Source organism: Zonotrichia albicollis, unplaced genomic scaffold (genome assembly GCF_047830755.1).
Source record: "Zonotrichia albicollis isolate bZonAlb1 unplaced genomic scaffold, bZonAlb1.hap1 Scaffold_198, whole genome shotgun sequence".
Taxonomy (NCBI): domain Eukaryota; kingdom Metazoa; phylum Chordata; class Aves; order Passeriformes; family Passerellidae; genus Zonotrichia; species Zonotrichia albicollis.
In genome coordinates this window covers 1-17,792 of record NW_027428387.1, presented here as the reverse complement: position 1 = coordinate 17,792, position 17,792 = coordinate 1, and the positions used below count along the sequence as shown (strand labels likewise).

The window sequence follows — 17,792 nt, the reverse complement described above, 5'->3', positions numbered from 1 at the left end:
ATCGATCGGTTATCGATTAGCAGCTCTTAGTGATCGTTATTGGGTTAGAAATGTGAATATATTTGTATTTATAATTGTATTTATAATTGTATTTATAATTGTATTTATATTTATATTTATATTTATATTTTTATTTTTATTTTTATTTTTATTTTATTTTTATTTTTATTTTTATTTTTATTTTCATTTATATGCGTGTATCAGCACCAACTGCACCGTGCCCAGCTGGCCTGCGGATCGATGGTGATCGATCGGTTATCGATTGGTTATCGATCGGTTATCGATTAGCAGCTCTTAGTGATCGTTATTGGGTTAGAAATGTGAATATATTTGTATTTATAATTGCGTTTGTATTTATATTTATATTATATTTATATTTATATTTATATTTATATTTATATTTATATTTATATTTATATTTATATTTATATTTATATTTATATTTATATTTATACTTATACCTTACTTATATTTATATTCATAATTTATATTTATATTTATGCTAATGTTAATGTTAATGTTTATGTGCATCTTTATATTTATATATTTATATTTATATTTTTATATTTTTATATTTATATTTCTTTATATTTATATATTTATATTTATATTTTTATATTTTTATATTTATATATTTATATATTTATATATTTATATTTATATATTTATATATTTATATTTATATATTTACATTTATACTTACATTTACATTTATCTATATGTATATTTATATTTATATTTATATGTATATTTATATTTATATTTATATTTATATTTATTTATATTTATATTTATATTTATATTTATATTTATATTTATATTTATGTTTATATTTATATTTATATTTATATTTATATTTATTTTTGTATTTATATTTTTTTTTTATATTTTTATTTTTAACTTTATTTTTATTTTTATTTTTATGTTTATGTTTATTTTTATTTTTATTTTCATTTCTATGTGTGTATCAGCACCAACTGCACCGTGCCCAGCTGGCCTGGGATCGATGCTTATCGATTGCTTATTGATTATCAGCTATTGGATTCTGTTATTGGCTTGGAAATACAGATTTATAAATATTGATTTATACCTACATCTATAGATATTTACACTTATTTAAACTCTCACAAATCCCCCCAAAACTTCCCCAAAAATCCCCCAAAAATCCCCCAAAATTGCCCCAAAAATCCCCCAAAACCCCCTCAAATTTCCCCCCAAATTTCCCCCAAGGAACCCCAAAATCGCCAAATTTTTAGGGGAAAAATCGCTCAGGGGTTGCCCTAAAATACTTTTGGGGTACAAAGAGGGGGACAAAGGGATTTTGGGGACCCCCACCCAAATTTCGAGGACCCACCCAAAATTTTGGGGACCCTCCCTCACAATCCCACCCCAAAATCGCCCCAAATTTTGGGGGAAAAATCGCTCAGGGGTTGCGATTTTGGGGTCTTTGGGGTACAAAGGGGGGGACAAAGGGGGTCGGGGGGATTTTGGGGACCCCCACCCAAATTTTTGGGGTCCCCTCCGAGAATTTTGGGGACCCCCCCTCACAATCCCACCCCAAAATCGCCAAATTTTGGGGGAAAAATCGCTCAGGGGTTGCGATTTTGGGGTCTTTGGGGTCCAAAGAGGGGGACAAAGGGGGTCGGGGGGATTTTGGGGACCCCCACCCCGAATTTTGGGGACCCTCCCTCACAATTCCACCCAAAATCCCCCCAAATTTCCTTCCATGAACCCCAAAATCGCCAAATTTTAAAGGAAAAATCGCTCAAGGGCTGCCCTAAAGAACTTTCGGGGTACAAAGGGGGTCGGGGGGATTTTGGGGACCCCCACCCGAATTTTGGGGACTCCCACCCGAATTTTGGGGACCCCCCCTCACAATTCCACCCCCAAAATCGCCAAATTTTAGGGGAAAAATCGCTCAGGGGTTGTGATTTTGGGGTCTTTGGGGTACAAAGAAGGGGACAAAGGGGGGTCGGGGGGATTTTGGGGACCCCCCTCCCCAAATTTTGGGGGACCCTCCCTCACAATCCCACCCCAAAATCGCCCCAAATTTCCTTCCAGGAACCCCAAAATCGCCAAATTTTTTGGGGAAAAATCGCTCAGGGGTTGCGATTTTGGGGTCTTTGGGGTACAAAGAGGGGGACAAAGGGGGTCGGGGGGATTTTGGGACCCCCACCCGAATTTTGGGGACCCTCCCTCACAATCCCACCCCAAAATCCCCCCAAATTTCCCCCCACGAACCTCAAAATCGCCAAATTTTTGGGGGGAAAAATCACTCAAGGGCTGCCCTAAAAAATTTTTGGGGTACAAAGAAGGGGTCGGGGGGATTTTGGGGACCCCCACCCCGAATTTTGGGGACCCTCTCTCACAATTCCACCCCAAAATCCCCCCAAATTTCCCCCCAAGAACCCCAAAATCGCCAAATTTTAGAGGAAAAATCGCTCAGGGGCTGCCCTAAAGAACTTTTGGGGTACAAAGAGGGGGGGACAAAGGGATTTTGGGGACCCCCACCCAAATTTTGGGGACCCTCCCTCACAATTCCACCCCGAAAATCGTCAAATTTTTGGGGAAAAAATCGCTCAGGGGTTGCGATTTTGGGGTCTTTGGGGTCCAAAGAGGGGGACAAAGGGGGGTCGGGGGGATTTTGGGGACCCCCACCCAAATTTCGAGGACCCGCCCAAAATTTTGGGGACCCCCCCTCACAATTCCACCCCAAAATCGCCCTAAAATTCCCCCCAGGAACCCCAAAAATCGCCAAATTTTAGGGGGGAAAATCGCTCAGGGGCTGCCCTAAAGAACTTTTGGGGTACAAAGAGGGGGACAAAGGGGGTCGGGGGGATTTTGGGGACCCCCACCCAAATTTTGGGGACCCCCACCCGAATTTTGGGGACCCCCCCCTCACAATTCCACCCCAAAATCCCCCCAAATTTCCCCCAAGGAACCCCAAAATCGCCAAATTTTAGGGGACAAATCGCTCAGGGGTTGCCCTAAAGAACTTTTGGGGTACAAAGAGGGGGGGACAAAGGGATTTTGGGGACCCCCACCCAAATTTTGGGGTCCCCTCCGAGAATTTTGGGGACCCTCCCTCACAATCCCGCCCCAAAATCACCAAATTTTTGGGGGAAAAATCGCTCAGGGGTTGCGATTTTGGGGTCTTTGGGGTACAAAGAGGGGGACAAAGGCGGTCGGGGGGATTTTGGGGACCCCCGGTCGGATTTTGGGGACCCCCGGGCGGATTTTGGGGACCCCCACCCGAATTTTGGGGACCCTCCCTCACAATTCCACCCCAAAATCGCCAAATTTTAGGGGAAAAATCGCTCAGGGGTTGCGATTTTGGGGTCTTTGGGGTACAAAGAGGGGGACAAAGGGGGTCGGGGGGATTTTGGGGACCCCACCCGAATTTTGGGGACCCCCACCCGAATTTTGGGGACCCCCCCTCACAATTCCACCCCAAAATCGCCCCAAATTTCCCCCAGGAACCCCAAAATCGCCAAAATTTTAGGGGGAAAAATCGCTCAGGGGCTGCCCTAAAGAACTTTTGGGGTACAAAGGGATTTTGGGGACCCCCACCCAAATTTCGAGGACCCTCCCCAAAATTTTGGGGACCCTCTCTCACAATTCCACCCCAAAATCCCCCCAAATTTCCTTCCATGAACCCCAAAATCGCCAAATTTTTGGGGGAAAATCGCTCAGGGGTTGCGATTTTGGGGTCTTTGGGGTACAAAGAGGGGGACAAAGGGGGGTCGGGGGGATTTTGGGGACCCCCGGTCGGATTTTGGGGACCCCCGGTCGGATTTTGGGGACCCTCCCTCACAATCCCACCCCAAAATCGCCAAATTTTAGGGGCAAAAATCGCTCAGGGTTGCGATTTTGGGGTCCAAAGAGGGGGACAAAGGGGGTCGGGGGGATTTTGGGGACCCCCTCCCAAAATTTTGGGGACCCTCCCTCACAATTCCACCCCAAAATCCCCCCAAATTTCCTTCCATGAACCCCAAAATCGCCAAATTTTTGGGGAAAAAATCGCTCAGGGGTTGCGATTTTGGGGTCTTTGGGGTACAAAGAGGGGGACAAAGGGGGTCGGGGGGATTTTGGGGACCCCCACCCGAATTTTGGGGACCCCCACCCGAATTTTGGGGTGGTTTTGGGGCTCACCGAGCAGCAGGAAGGAGCAGACCCACTGCAGCACGGCCAGGGTCTGCAGGCGGCGCCGCAGGGGGAGGCGCAGGGGGGCGAACTCCGGCAGGGCCATGGGGGGCGAATTTGGGGGGTCCCGAGGGGATTTGGGGGGTCCTGGAAGGGTTTAGGGGGGTCTTGAGGGGGTTTAGAGGAGTTATGGGGGGATTTTGGGGGGGTCTTGAGGGGGTTTAGGGGGATTTGGGGGTCTTGAGGGGGTTTAGGGGGTCTTGAAGGGATTTTGGGGGGGTTTAGGGGGAATTTGGGGAGGTTTAAAGGGGATTTTGGGGGGGTCCTGAAAGGATTTACGGGGGATTTGGGGAGTCTTGAGGGGGTTTAGGGGGGTCCTGAAAGGATTTTGGGGGGATTTGGGGGGTCCCGAAGGGGTTTGGGTGGGTCCTGGAAGGGTTTAGGGGGATTTGGGGAATTTAAAGGGGATTTGGGGGTCTTGAGGGGGTTTAAGGGGGATTTGGGGGGTCCCGAAGGGATTTGGGGGGGTCCTGAAAGGGTTTAGGGGAGATTTGGGGGGTCCTGAAGGATTTGGGGGGTCCTAAAAGGGTTTAGGCGGGATTTGGGGAGTTTTAAAGGGGATTGGAGGGGATTTTGGGGGGTCCTGAAAGGGTTTGGGGGGGATTTGGGGGGTCCTGAAGGGATTTGGGGGGGTCCTGAAAGGGTTTTAGGGGGGATTTGGGGAGGTTTTGGGGGGTCTCGAGAGGGTTTAGGGCGGATTTGGGGGGATTTTGGGGGGGTCCCGAAGGGGTTTTGGGGGGTCCTGAAAGGGTTTAGAGGGGATTTTGGGGGTCTTGAAGGGGTTTAGGGGGGATTTGGGGGGGATTTTTGGGGGGTCCTCAGGGGATTTAGGGGGGTTATGGGGGCATTTGGGGGGTCCTGAGGGGTTTATGGGGGGTCCTGAGGGGGTTATGGGGGGATTTTGAGGGATTTAGGGGGGATTTTGGGGTTTTGGGGGATTTTGGGGGGGTTACTGGGAGAGAAGGGGGACACTTACTGGGAGCCACTGGTTTGAACTGGGAATGGGGGAGGGGTCACTGGGAGCCACTGGTCTGAACTGGGGCGGCCCCGCCCCCTCCCAGGGGAATTTTGGGGCGATTTTGGGCAATTTTGGGGTTGGGAAAGGGGGAAAGGGGAGGGGGCGGGGCCTGGAGCGGGGGGCGGGGCTTCGCCATCACAGTGATAAAGGGGCGGGGCTTAGATGACCATATATGGGAATGGGCGGATCTTAATGGTTAAGGTTATGAAGGGGCGGGGCTTGAATGGCCACATATGGGGATGGGCGGGGCTTAATCTGTTCAGTGCGTGAAGGGGCGGGGCTTGTGCAAAGGGCGGGGCTTGTGCAAACACGGGGAGGCACTGGGATGAACTGGGAGGCACTGAGAGGTTACTGGGATGAACTGGGAAGTCACTGGGATGAACTGGGAAGTCACTGGGATGCACTGGAGTGAACTGGGATGAACTGGGAGATCCCTCAGTGGTCACTGGGAGGAACTGGGAGGTCATTGGGGTGAACTGGGATGAACTGGGAGGTCACTGGGATGCACTGGGGTGAACTGGGAGATCCCTCAGTGGTCACTGGGAGGAACTGGGAGGTCACTGCGATAAACTGGGAGGTTACTGGATGAACTGGAGATCCCTCAGTGGTCACTGGGAGGTCATTGGGATGAACTGGGAGGTTACTGGGATGAACTGGAGATCCCTCAGTGGTCACTGGGAGGTCATTGGGATGAACTGGGAGGTTACTGGGATGAACTGGGGTGAGCTGCGAGGTCACTGGGGTGAACTGGGACGAACTGGGAGGTCACTGGGATGAACTGGGGCGTTGCTCTTTGCCAAGTTCCCATGGCAACAGAGATTTTTATTTCCCAAGCTCTCATTGGTTCAGGCCCTGGCCAGCGAGAGACGTGATTGGACAAGGCTCCTGTCAATCACAGCAACGCCCTCAGCTGTCCCCTGAGGCGTCTCCATGTCCAGAGGTGCCGCCTTCCTCCTCCTCCTCCTCCTCTTCCTTTTTCTTCTCGTCTTTTTTCTTCTCCTCCTCCTCCTCCCGTTGTCTCTCCCCCCACTCCCTGACCACCCTGAAGGGCTCCCCATGCCCGGGCACGATCACCTCCGCCACGGCCACCAAGCCCTCCCTGCTTTTCCTCTGCACCTCGGGCTCCTCGCTCAGCGCCTCCCACTCCCCCTCTTCCTCGCCGTGCTCGAACACATCCCCGGCCACCGCCACCGTGCCCGCCGATGTGCCCAGCGCCACCAGGCTGACGTGTGCCCGCGTGTGCCCGGGCGTGGGGATCTGGGAGGCGCTGGGGTGCGCTGGGAGGTCACTGGGATGAACTGGGAGGTCACTGGGATGAACTGGAGCGTTGCTCATTGCCAAGTTCCCACGGCCACAGAGATTTTTATTTCCCAACCTCTCATTGGCTCAGGCCCTGGCCAGCGAGAGACGTGATTGGACAAGGCTCCTGTCAATCACAGCAACGCCCTCAGAGGTCCCCTGAGGCGTCTCCATGTCCAGAGGTGCCGCCTTCCTCCTCCTCTTCCTTTTTATTTCCCAAGCTCTCATTGGTTCAGGCCCTGGTCAGCGAGAGACGTGATTGGACAAGGCTCCCTGTCAATCACAGCAACGCCCTCAGCTGTCCCCTGAGGCGTCTCCATGTCCAGAGGTGCCGCCTTCCTCCTCCTCCTTTTTCTTCTCGTCTTTTTTCTTCTCCTCCTCCTCCTCCTCCCGTTGTCTCTCCCCCCACTCCCTGACCACCCTGAAGGGCTCCCCATGCCCGGGCACGATCACCTCCGCCACGGCCACCAAGCCCTCCCTGCTCTTCCTCTGCACCTCGGGCTCCTCGCTCAGCGCCTCCCACTCCCCCTCATCCTCGCCGTGCTCGAACACGTCCCCCGGCCACCGCCACCGTGCCCGCCGATGTGCCCAGCGCCACCAGGCTGACGTGTGCCCGCGTGTGCCCGGGCGTGGGGATGACGCGCAGGTGCCCGGGGTGCAGCTCCATGGGCGCTCCCCGCGCCAGCCCGTGGGGCAGGTAGAGCCCCTCGCCGCGGCTCAGGTCGAAGCCCACCAGCAGCGTGGCCCGCGGGAACGCGTTCAGGTTGCCCGCGTGGTCCGAGTGCCCGTGGGTGACCACGACGTGCGTGATGTCCTCAGGGGCGACGCCGTGGGCGCCCAGCAGGCCGGGCAGGTGCGGCCGGAGCCAGGGCCCGCCCGTGTCCACCAGCACGGTCAAGGGGCCGCCGTGGATGAGGGTGACGGAGCCGTCGGCGCGGCAGGAGCCGTCGGGGGTTGGGGCGGTTGTAGCCCACGCGGAGAACGTGGAGGGAGTAAAGGGGGCCCGGGATGGACAGAGAGCCCAGCGGGGACGTGCGGTACCCACGGGGCATTTCGGGGAGGGGGTTAAAGGGGGGGATTTGGGGAGGTTTGAGGGGATTTGGGAGGGTTTAAATGGGATTTGAGAGAATTGGAGGGGTTTAAAGGGGATTTGGGAGGGTTTAAATGGGGTTTCAGAAGGTTTAAAGGGGATTTTGGGGGGTTTAAAGGAGATTTGGGGGGTTTAAAGGGGGTGTGGGGGGGTTTAAAGGGGATTTGGGGGAGGTTAAAGGGAATTTGGGGGGCTTTAACGGAGATTTGAGGGGTTTAAATGGGATTTGAGAGAATTGGAGGGGTTTAAAAGGGGATTTGGGAGGGTTTAAAGGGGATTTGAGAGAATTGGAGAGGTTTAAAGGGGATTTGGGGAGGTTTAAAGGGGGTTTGGGGAAGTTTAAAGGGGATTTGGGAGGGTTTAAATGGGATTTGAGAGAATTGGAGGGGTTTAAAGGGGATTTGGGGGGGGTTAAATGGGGTTTCAGAAGGTTTAAAGGGGATTTTGGGGGGTTTAAAGGGGATTTGGGAGAATTTGAGGGGTTTAAAAGGGATTTGGGAGGTTTAAAGGGGATGTAGGGGGGTTTAAAGGGGATTTGGGGAATTCAAGGGAATTTGGGGGGCTTTGGAGGGAAATTTGGGACGTTTGGAGGGGATCTGGGGGAATTTTGGGGGGTCTGAGGGGTTTTAAAGGGGATCTGGGGAGTTTGGAGGGGGAACTGGAGGGGTTTTGGGGGGAGTCTTAAAGGGGATTTGGGGTGGTTTAAAGGGGGATTTGGGGAGGTTGAGGGGATTTTAGGGGGGTTAAAAGGGAATTTGGAGGTTTAAAGGGAGTTTGAGGGAGTTTGGGCGATCTCAGGGTGGTTTGGGGGTGGGCCGAGAAGGATTTAGGGCATCTCAGGGGGGTTTGAGGGAGAAATTTTGGGGATCCCAGCGGATTTGAGGAGGGGGCGATGGTTGGAAGGTCCCAATGTCCTGTGAGGGGGGAGAGATCCATGACTCCCCATTTCCCCAATGGTTTCCCCCATTCCCTCCAAGGATTCCCCTCCCCCATTTTCCCTCAGTGGTCTCCCCCATTCCCCCCTCCAAAGGCCTGCCCAATTTTCCCTCGTTCCTCCTCAATGACCCCAAATTGTCCCCGCCAATTGTCCCCTCAATGTCCCCCCACTTGTCCCTTCAATGTCCCCCCAATTTCCCCCCCATTTCCGGCAAAAATCTCCCCCGTCCCCCTCAATGGTCTCCCCCACTCCGTTACCCCCGCTCTCCTCCAGTTTGCGCATGCGCGCTGCCACCACTCCGCCTCCCTTTCCCGCCTCTTTGCAGGTCCTGGCAGGGCCATAGTAACCCGCAATCACTTCAATTTCCCACACCTCCAAAAAACCCAGATTTACCTTCATATCACACTGCTATATCGCGATAATATTATCGCATCTATCTCTAGGCACCTTGATGCTAATTCACCCCGTTTTCTTTAATACAAACCCGGCGCCGTCCAGGACCCGCCGCGGCGGGAGGCGGGTCCCCAAGATGGCGGCGGCTCTGAGGGGCCGCGCCAAGATGGCGGCGGCGGGAGCGGTCTGAGCAGCGGCCGGGGCTCCCGCGCTCCCCCGGCCCTTTTTGGGGACTCCTCGCGGCTTCGGGGAGAGCGCGGAGATGGCGGAGGAGAAGAAGCTGAAGCTGAGCCACACGCTGCTGCCCGCCGAGTCCATGAAGGTGATGGCGGAGGCCATGGGGGTGCCGGGGGCTCTCTGAGGAGACGTGTCAGCTGCTGGCGGAGGAGGCGAGCTACCGCCTCAAGGAGGTGGCTCAGGTGAGGGGGACACCCCCAAATTTGGGGGGGTCCAGGAGCCCCTTGGATCCCTCAGGTTTGGGGGGCAGGGGGGTGAACAGGGGGAGACCCCAAAATTTGGGGGCTGGGACCCCCTCAGAGCTCAAATTTCCTCTCAAAATTTCCTTTTTCCTCACCCACGCCACCCCCAAACCCCTCCTGAAGCCCATAATCCCCCCAAATTCCCTTTCCCCCCCATTTTCCCATTCTTGACCCCCTTTTTTCCCTCCAAAACCTCATTTTTACCCCTTAATTCCTCACAAAATTTCATTTTCTCACCTTTTTTCCCATCCTAAACCCCCTTTTCACCTCCCCATTGCACTTCAACACCTCAAATCCCCTCTGCCCCCCAATTTTCCCATCTCAATCCCATTTTTTGTCCGTTTCCCCCCTCTTTTTCCTAATTTTAAACATTTTTTTCTCTCTTTTCCTCCCTTTCCCCTTGAAATCCACCCCAATCCCTTCTTGAATCCCCTGCTTTCCCCCAAAATCCCCTCACCAATCCTTTTTTCCTCCCCCTAAACCCATTCTTCCCCTCTAATTCTCCTCAAAATCTCATTTTTTCCCCCACAGGACTCTCTCAAGTTCATGCACATGGGGAAGAGAAGAAAACTCACAACGGCAGACGTGGATTTTGCCTTGAAATTGAAAAATGTGGAGGTAAAACTGCCCAAAAATTGAAAACTTACCTTCAAAATCAATGGAGAGGCCCCCCCAAATTGAGGAAATCCCCCTAAAATCAAGAGAAAACCTTCCAAAACTGAGGGAAATTCCCACAAAACTGAGGGAAAATCCCCTGTAAAATTCAGGAAAATCCCCAAATATGGAGGGAAATCTCCCAAAAATTCAGGAAAATCCCCATTTTTTACCATTTTGCAGCCTCTGTACAGGTTCCACGCGCAGGAGTTCATCCTGAGGGGAAACCTGTCAAACTGAGGGGAGACACCCCAAACCTGAGGGGAATATCCCCAAATCTGAGGGAAAGCTCCCCCTAAACTCCCCCAAAATCCAAGAAAATCCCCATTTTTCCCCGTTTTTTTACCATTTTTTCCCATTTTCCAGCCTCTGTATGGGTTCCACGCGCAGCAGTTCATCCTGAGGGGAAACCTGTCAAACTGAGGGGAGAGACCCCAAATCTGAGGGGAAACACCCCTAAAATCCCCCAAAATTCAGGAAAATCCCCAAATATGGAGGGAAATCTCCCTAAAATCCAGGAAAATCCCCATTTTTTCCCAGTTTTTTACCATTTTTTCCGTTTTTCCTGCCTTTTTACGGGTCTCGCGCGCAGGAGTTCATCCTGAGGGGAAACCTGTCAAACTGAGGGGAAACACCCCAAATCTGAGGGGAATATCCCCAAATCTGAGGGGAAACATCCCAAATCTGAGGGGAAACACCCCAAATCTGAGGGAAATATCCCCAAATCTGAGGGGAATATCCCCAAATCTGAGGGGAAACCCCCTCTAAACTCCCCCAAAATGCAGGAAAATCCCCATTTTTTCCCAGTTTTTTACCGTTTCGCAGCCGCTGTACGGGTTCCACGCGCAGGAGTTCATCCTGAGGGGAAACCTGTCAAACTGAGGGGAGACACCCCAAACCTGAGGAGAAACACCCCAAATCTGAGGGGAATATCCCCAAATCTGAGGGGAAACACCCTAAATCTGAGGGAAATATTCCCAAATCTGAGCGAAACCCCCCCCTAAACTCCCCCAAAATGCAGGAAAATCCCCATTTTTCCCCGTTTTTTACCATTTTTTCCCATTTTCCAGCCTCTGTACGGGTTCCACCCTGAGGGGAAACCTGTCAAACTGAGGGGAGAGACCCCAAATCGGAGGGGAAACACCCCAAACCTGAGGGGAAACACCCCCTAAAATCCCCCAAAATTCAGGAAAATCCCCAAATATGGACGGAAAATCTCCCTAAAATCCAGGAAAATCCCCATTTTTTCCCAGTTTTTTATCATTTTTCCATTTTTCCCGCATTTTTACGAGTTCCGCGCGCAGGAGTTCATCCTGAGGGGAAACCTGTCAAACTGAGGGGAAACACCCCAAATCTGAGGGGAAACACCCCAAATCTGAGGGGAAACACCCAAATCTGAGGGAAAACCCCCCCTAAAATCCCCCAAAACGCAGGAAAATCCCCATTTTTCCCCGTTTTGTACCGTTTCGCAGCCGCTGTACGGGTTCCACACGCAGGAGTTCATCCTGAGGGGAAACCTGTCAAACTGAGGGGAGAGACCCCAAATCTGAGGGGAAACACCCCAAACCTGAGGGAATATCCCCTAAAATCCCCCAAAATTCAGGAAAATCCCCAAATATGGATGGAAATCTCCCCAAAATCCAGGAAAATCCCCATTTTTCCCAGTTTTTTACCATTTTTTCTGTTTTTCCCGCATTTTTACGGGTTCCACGCGCAGGAGTTCATCCTGAGGGGGAAACCTGTCAAACTGAGGGGAGACACCCCAAACCTGAGGGGAAACACCCCAAACCTGAGGGGAAACCCCCCCTAAACTCCCCCAAAACGCAGGAAAATCCCATTTTTCCCCGTTTTTTACCATTTTCCAGCCTCCGTACGGGTTCCACGCGCAGGAGTTCATCCTGAGGGGAAACCTGTCAAACTGAGGGGAGACACCCCAAATCTGAGGAGAAACACCCCAAACCTGAGGGGAAACACCCCCTAAAATCCCCCATAATTAAGGAAAATCCCCAAATGTGGATGGAAATCTCCCCAAAATCCAGGAAAATCCCCATTTTTTCCCAGTTTTTTACCATTTTTTCCGTTTTTCCCGCATTTTTACGGGTTCCGCGTGCAGGAGTTCATCCTGAGGGGAAACCTGTCAAACTGACGGGGAGACACCGCAAATCTGAGGGGAATATCCCCAAATCTGAGTGGAATATCCCCAAATCTGAGGGAAAACACCCCAAACCTGAGGGGAAACACCCCCTAAAATGCAGGAAAATCCCCATTTTTCCCCGTTTTGTACCGTTTTCCAGCCGCTGTACGGGTTCCACGCGCAGGAGTTCATCCCGTTCCGCTTCGCCAGCGGCGGCGGCCGCGAGCTGTATTTCTATGAGGAGAAGGAGGTGGAGCTGAGTGACATCATCAACACCCCCCTGCCCCGCGTGCCCCTGGACGTGTGCCTGAAAGGTGGCGGCGGCCGCGGGGGACCCGGGGAAATTGGGGATTTTGGGGAAATTGGGGGGGGTTTGAGGGAAATTGGGGGGGGGGTTGGAGAAATTGGGGGAAATTGGGGGGATTTTGGGGAAATTGGGGGGAATTTGGGGGAAATTGGGGGGGTTTTGGGGATTTGAGGGAAATTGGGGGGGGTTTGGGGAAATTGGGGGGATATAAAGGGGATTTGGGGGGATTTGGGGAAATTGGGGGGATTTTAGGGGATTTTGGGGATATAAAGGGGGTTTGGGGGGGATTTTTGGGGAAATTGGGGGATTTTGGGGAAATTGGGGGGGGATTTGGGGAAATTGGGGGGGTTTCAGGGGATTTGAGGGAAATTGGGGGGATTTGGGGGAAATTGGGGGGGATTTTGAGGGGTTTGGGGGGTATTTTGGGGGATGTAAAGGGGGTTTGGGGAGGATTTGGGGAAATTAGGGGGTTTTGGGGAAATTGGGGGGGGATTTGGGGAAATTGGGGGGGGTTGGAGAAATTGGGGGAAATTGGGGGGGTTTGGGGAAATTGGGGGTCATTTGGGGGGTTTTGGGGGTATTTTGGGGGATATAAAGGGGATTTGGGGGGGTTTCAGGGGATTTTGGGAAATTGGGGGGGATTTGGGGAAATTGGGGGGGTTTTGGGGGATTTGAGGGAAATTGGGGGGGTTTTGGGGAAATTGGGGGGGGAATTTGGGGAAATTGGGGGGGATTTTGGGGACATTGGGGGGGTTTGGGGAAATTGGGAGGGGATTTGTGGGTTTTGGGGGTTTGGGAGGGATTTGGGGAAATTGGGGGGGATTTGGGGGAAATTGGGGGGGATTTTGAGGGGTTTGGGGGGGATTTTGGGGATGTAAAGGGGTTTGGTGGGGGATTTGGGGATATTGGGGGGCTTTTGGGGTATTTTGGGGGATATAAAGGGGATTTTGGGAAATTGGGGGGGATTTGGGGGGGTTTTGGGAAATTGGGGGGGGGAATTTGGGGGGGGGAATTTGGGGAAATTGGGGGGATTTTGGGGAAATTGGGGGGATTTTGGGGAAATTGGGGGGGTTTCAGGGGATTTGAGGGAAATTGGGGGGGATTTTGAGGGGTTTGGGGGGGATTTTGGGGGATGTAAAGGGGGTTTGGGGATATTGGGGGGCATTTGGGGGTATTTTGGGGGATATAAGGGGATTTTGGGGAAATTGGGGGGGATTTGGGGAAATTGGGGATTTGGGGGAAATTTGGGGGCATTTGGGGAAATTGGGTGGGATTTTGGGGGGATTTTGGGGAAATTTGGGGGGGATTTGGGGAAATTGGGGGGATTTGGGGAAATTGGGGGGATTTGAGGGAAATTGGGGGGGTTTTGAGGGAAATTGGGGGGGGGGTTGGAGAAATTGGGGGAAATTGGGGGGGTTTTGGGGAAATTGGGGGATTTTGAGGGTTTGGGGGGGATTTTGGGGGGATGTAAAGGGGGTTGGGGGGGATTTGGGGAAATTGGGGGGGGGAATTTGAGGAAATTGGGGGGATTTTGGGGAATGTAAAGGGGGTTGGGGGGGTTTGGGGAAATTGGGGGGGAAATTTTGGGAAATTGGGGGGGATTTTGAGGGGTTTGGGGGGGATTTTGGGGGATGTAATGGGGGTTGGGGGGGATTTGGGGAAATTGGGGGGCATTTGGGGGGCTTTTGGGGGTATTTTGGGGGATGTTAAGGGGGTTTGGGGAGGATTTGGGGGAAATTAGGGGGTTTTGGGGAAATTGGGGGGGGATTTGGGGAAATTGGGGGGGTTGAGAAATTGGGGGAAATTGGGGGGGGTTTGGGAAATTGGGGGTCATTTGGGGGGTTTTGGGGGTATTTTGGGGGATATAAAGGGGATTTGGGGGGGGTTTCAGGGGATTTTGGGAAATTGGGGGGGATTTGGGGAAATTGGGGGGGTTTTGGGGGATTTGAGGGAAATTGGGGGGGTTTTGGGGAAATTGGGGGGGGAATTTGGGGAAATTGGGGGGGATTTTGGGGACATTGGGGGGGTTTGGGGAAATTGGGAGGGGATTTGTGGTTTTGGGGGTTTGGGAGGGATTTGGGGAAATTGGGGGGGATTTGGGGGAAATTGGGGGGGATTTTGAGGGGTTTGGGGGTGATTTTGGGGGGTTTTAGGGGGGTTTTTGGGAATTTGGGGGGTTGGTTTTGGGGGGGTTTTTCATGTCCACAGCAGAATTTGGGGTGGGGGTGGCTTTGGCCATTCTGGAGATGATTTTTGGGGTGATTTTTGGGGTGATCCCAACCTGATTTCCCCATTTTTGGGGTGTCCCCCCTTCCCCCCCCCAGCTCACTGGCTCAGCATTGAGGGGGTGCAGCCGGCGATCCCCGAAAACCCCCCGCCAGGTGAGACCCCAAAATCACCCAAAATCACCCCAAAATCACCCCAAAATCACCCCAAAATTATCCCAAAAATCACCCCAAAAATATCCCAAAATCACCCCAAAAATATCCCAAAAATCACCCCAAAAATATCCCAAAAATATCCCCAAAATCACCCCAAAAATATCCCAAAAATATCCCAAAATCACCCCAAAATCACCCCAAAACCACCCCAAAATCACCCCAAAAATATCCCAAAATCACCCAAAAATCACCCCAAAAATATCCCCAAAATCACCCCAAAAATATCCAAAAAATCACCCAAAAATATCCCAAAAATATCCCAAAACCACCCCAAAATCACCCCCAAAACCAGCCCAAAATCACCCCAAAGCACCCCAAAAATATCCCCAAAATCACCCCAAAAATATCCCCAAAATCACCCCAAAATCACCCCAAAAACCCCAAAATCACCCCAAAAACCCCAAAACCCCTCCAAAACCACCCCAAAATCCTCTAAATCCCACTTAAACCACCCCAAAATCACCCCAAATCCACCCCAAACCCCCTGAAAAAATCTGGGGGTTTTCTCCTCCCCCCAATTTTTGGGGTCCCCATTGATATTTTGGGGTCCCCGTTGATATTTTGGGGTGCCCCTGACCCCATTTTTTTGCCCCCAGCCCCCATTTCTGTCCCCCAGACCCCATTTTTTTGCCCCCCAACCCCATTTTTTTGCCCCCAGCCCCAATTTTGGGGTCCCCATTGATATTTTGGGGTCCCCATTGATATTTTGGGGTCCCCATTGATATTTTGGGGTGCCCCTGACCCCATTTTTTGCCCCCAGCCCCCATTTTTTTGCCCCCCAAACCCCATTTTTTTGCCCCCCAAACCCCATTTTTTTTGCCCCCAAACCCCGTTTTTTTGCCCCCAAACCCCATTGTTTTGCCCCAAACCCCATTTTTGTGCCCCCCAGCCCCAATTTTGGGGTCCCCATTGATATTTTGGGGTGCCCTGACCCCATTTTGTGCCCCCAGCCCCCATTTTGTGCCCCCAGCCCCCATTTTTTTGCCCCCAGCCCCAATTTTGGGGTCCCCATTGATATTTTGGGGTCCCCTCACCCCATTTTTTGCCCCCAAACCCCATTTTTTGCCCCCAGACCCCCTTTTTGTGCCCCCAGACCCCATTTTTTGCCCCCAAACCCCATTTTTTGCCCCCAAACCCCATTTTTTGCCCCCAGACCCCATTTTTTGCCCCCAAACCCCATTTTTTTTGCCCCCAAACCCCATTTTTTTGCCCCCCAAACCCCATTTTTTTTGTCCCCCAAACCCCATTTTTTTGCCCCCCAGACCCCATTTTTTTGCCCCCAGACCCAATTTTGGGGTCCCCATTGATATTTTGGGGTCCCATTGATATTTTGTGCCCCAAACCCCATTTTTTTGCCCCCAGCCCCATTTTTTTGCCCCCAGACCCCCATTTTGGGTCCCCATTGATATTTTGGGGTGCCCCTGACCCCATTTTTTTGCCCCAAACCCCATTTTTTTGCCCCCAGACCCCAATTTTGGGGTCCCCATTGATATTTTGGGGTCCCCATTGATAGTTTGGGGTCCCCATTGATATTTTGGGGTGCCCCTGACCCCATTTTTTTGCCCCCAGCCCCATTTTTTGCCCCCAGCCCCATTTATGGTCCCCATTGATATTTTGGGGTCCCCATTGATATTTGGGGTCCCCCGACCCCATTTTTTGCCCCCAGACCCCATTTTTGCCCCCCAAACCCCATTTTTTTGCCCCCAAACCCCATTTTTTGCCCCCAGACCCCATTTTTTTGCCCCCAAACCCCATTTTTTGCCCCCCAAACCCCATTTTTGTGCCCCCCAAACCCCATTTTTGTGCCCCCCAAACCCCATTTTTTTGCCCCCAAACCCCATTTTTTTGCCCCCAAACCCCATTTTTTGCCCCCCAGCCCCCATTTTTTTGCCCCCAGCCCCAATTTTGGGGTCCCCATTGACATTTTGGGGTCCCCATTGATATTTGGGGTCCCCTCACCCCATTTTTTGCCCCCCAGACCCATTTTTGTGCCCCCAGCCCCAGTTTTGGGCTCCCCATTGATATTTTGGGGTCCCCATTGATATTTTGGGGCGCCCCTGACCCCATTTTTTGCCCCCAAACCCCATTTTTTTGCCCCCCAAACCCCATTTTTTTGCCCCCAGCCCCCATTTTTATGCCCCCAGCCCCCCTTTTTGTGCCCCCCAGCCCCATTTTTGTGCCCCCAGCCCCCAATTTTGGGGTCCCCATTGATATTTTGGGGTCCCCTCACCCCATTTTTGCCCCCCAGCCCCCAAGGAGCAGCAGAAGGCCGAGGCCACGGAACCCCTGAAATCGGCCAAGCCCGGCCAGGAGGACGAGGGGGGGACCCCAAAATCCAAAGGGCCCGGGGGGGCCGGGGGCGACGGCAAAGGTGGGGATGGGGGGGTTTAAAGGGAATTTTGGGGGAATTTTGGGGGGTTTAAAGGGGATTTTTGGGGGTTTTAGAGGGGATTTTGAGGGGGTTTAAAGGGAATTTTGGGGGATTTTTTGGGGGGATTTTTGGGGGCTTTAAAGGGGATTTTGGGGGATTTTTTGGGGGATTTGGGGGGGTTTAAAGGGAATTTTGGGGGAATTTTTGGGGGGGTTTAAAGGAATTTTTGGGGGGTTTAAAGGGATTTTTGGGGATTTTTTGGGGGATTTGGGGGGTTTAGAGGGGATTTTTGGGGGGATTTGGGGGATTTAGAGGGGATTTTGGGGGGGTTTAAAGGGATTTTGGGGGAATTTTTGGGGATTTTTTGGGTGCTTTAAAGGGGATTTTGGGGGGTTTAAAGGGAATTTTTGGGGCTTTAAAGGGGATTTTTTGGGGGTTTAAAGGAAATTTTGGGGGATTGTTTTGG

The 17,792-nt window shown here is 51.8% G+C and overlaps 3 protein-coding genes across 3 annotated transcripts in view; 1 reads left to right on the top strand and 2 right to left on the bottom strand.

Annotated features, from left to right (window-relative positions):
* Positions 1 to 4,249, bottom strand: part of LOC141727696 (2-acylglycerol O-acyltransferase 2-B-like) — a 37,384-nt gene extending 33,135 nt beyond the window's left edge. The window contains 1 exon segment of the mRNA XM_074533972.1: positions 4,179 to 4,249. Coding sequence (XP_074390073.1) covers positions 4,179 to 4,249 — 71 coding nt within the window.
* Positions 4,250 to 5,856: 1,607 nt separating this feature from the next.
* Positions 5,857 to 8,313, bottom strand: MBLAC1 (metallo-beta-lactamase domain containing 1). The gene is given in 3 exon segments (XM_074533971.1): positions 5,857 to 6,442; positions 7,122 to 7,457; positions 7,459 to 8,313. Coding segments are annotated over 3 exon segments (765 nt in total). The 5' UTR covers positions 7,573 to 8,313; the 3' UTR covers positions 5,857 to 6,127.
* Positions 8,314 to 9,216: 903 nt separating this feature from the next.
* On the top strand, positions 9,217 to 17,326 carry TAF6 (TATA-box binding protein associated factor 6; the record flags this gene model as incomplete). Its single annotated transcript, XM_074533970.1, is given in 5 exon segments — positions 9,217 to 9,359; positions 9,951 to 10,037; positions 12,368 to 12,521; positions 14,839 to 14,895; positions 17,204 to 17,326. Coding segments are annotated over 4 exon segments (406 nt in total), but the record flags the coding sequence as incomplete, so codon positions are not given.
* Positions 17,327 to 17,792: the final 466 nt, after the last annotated feature.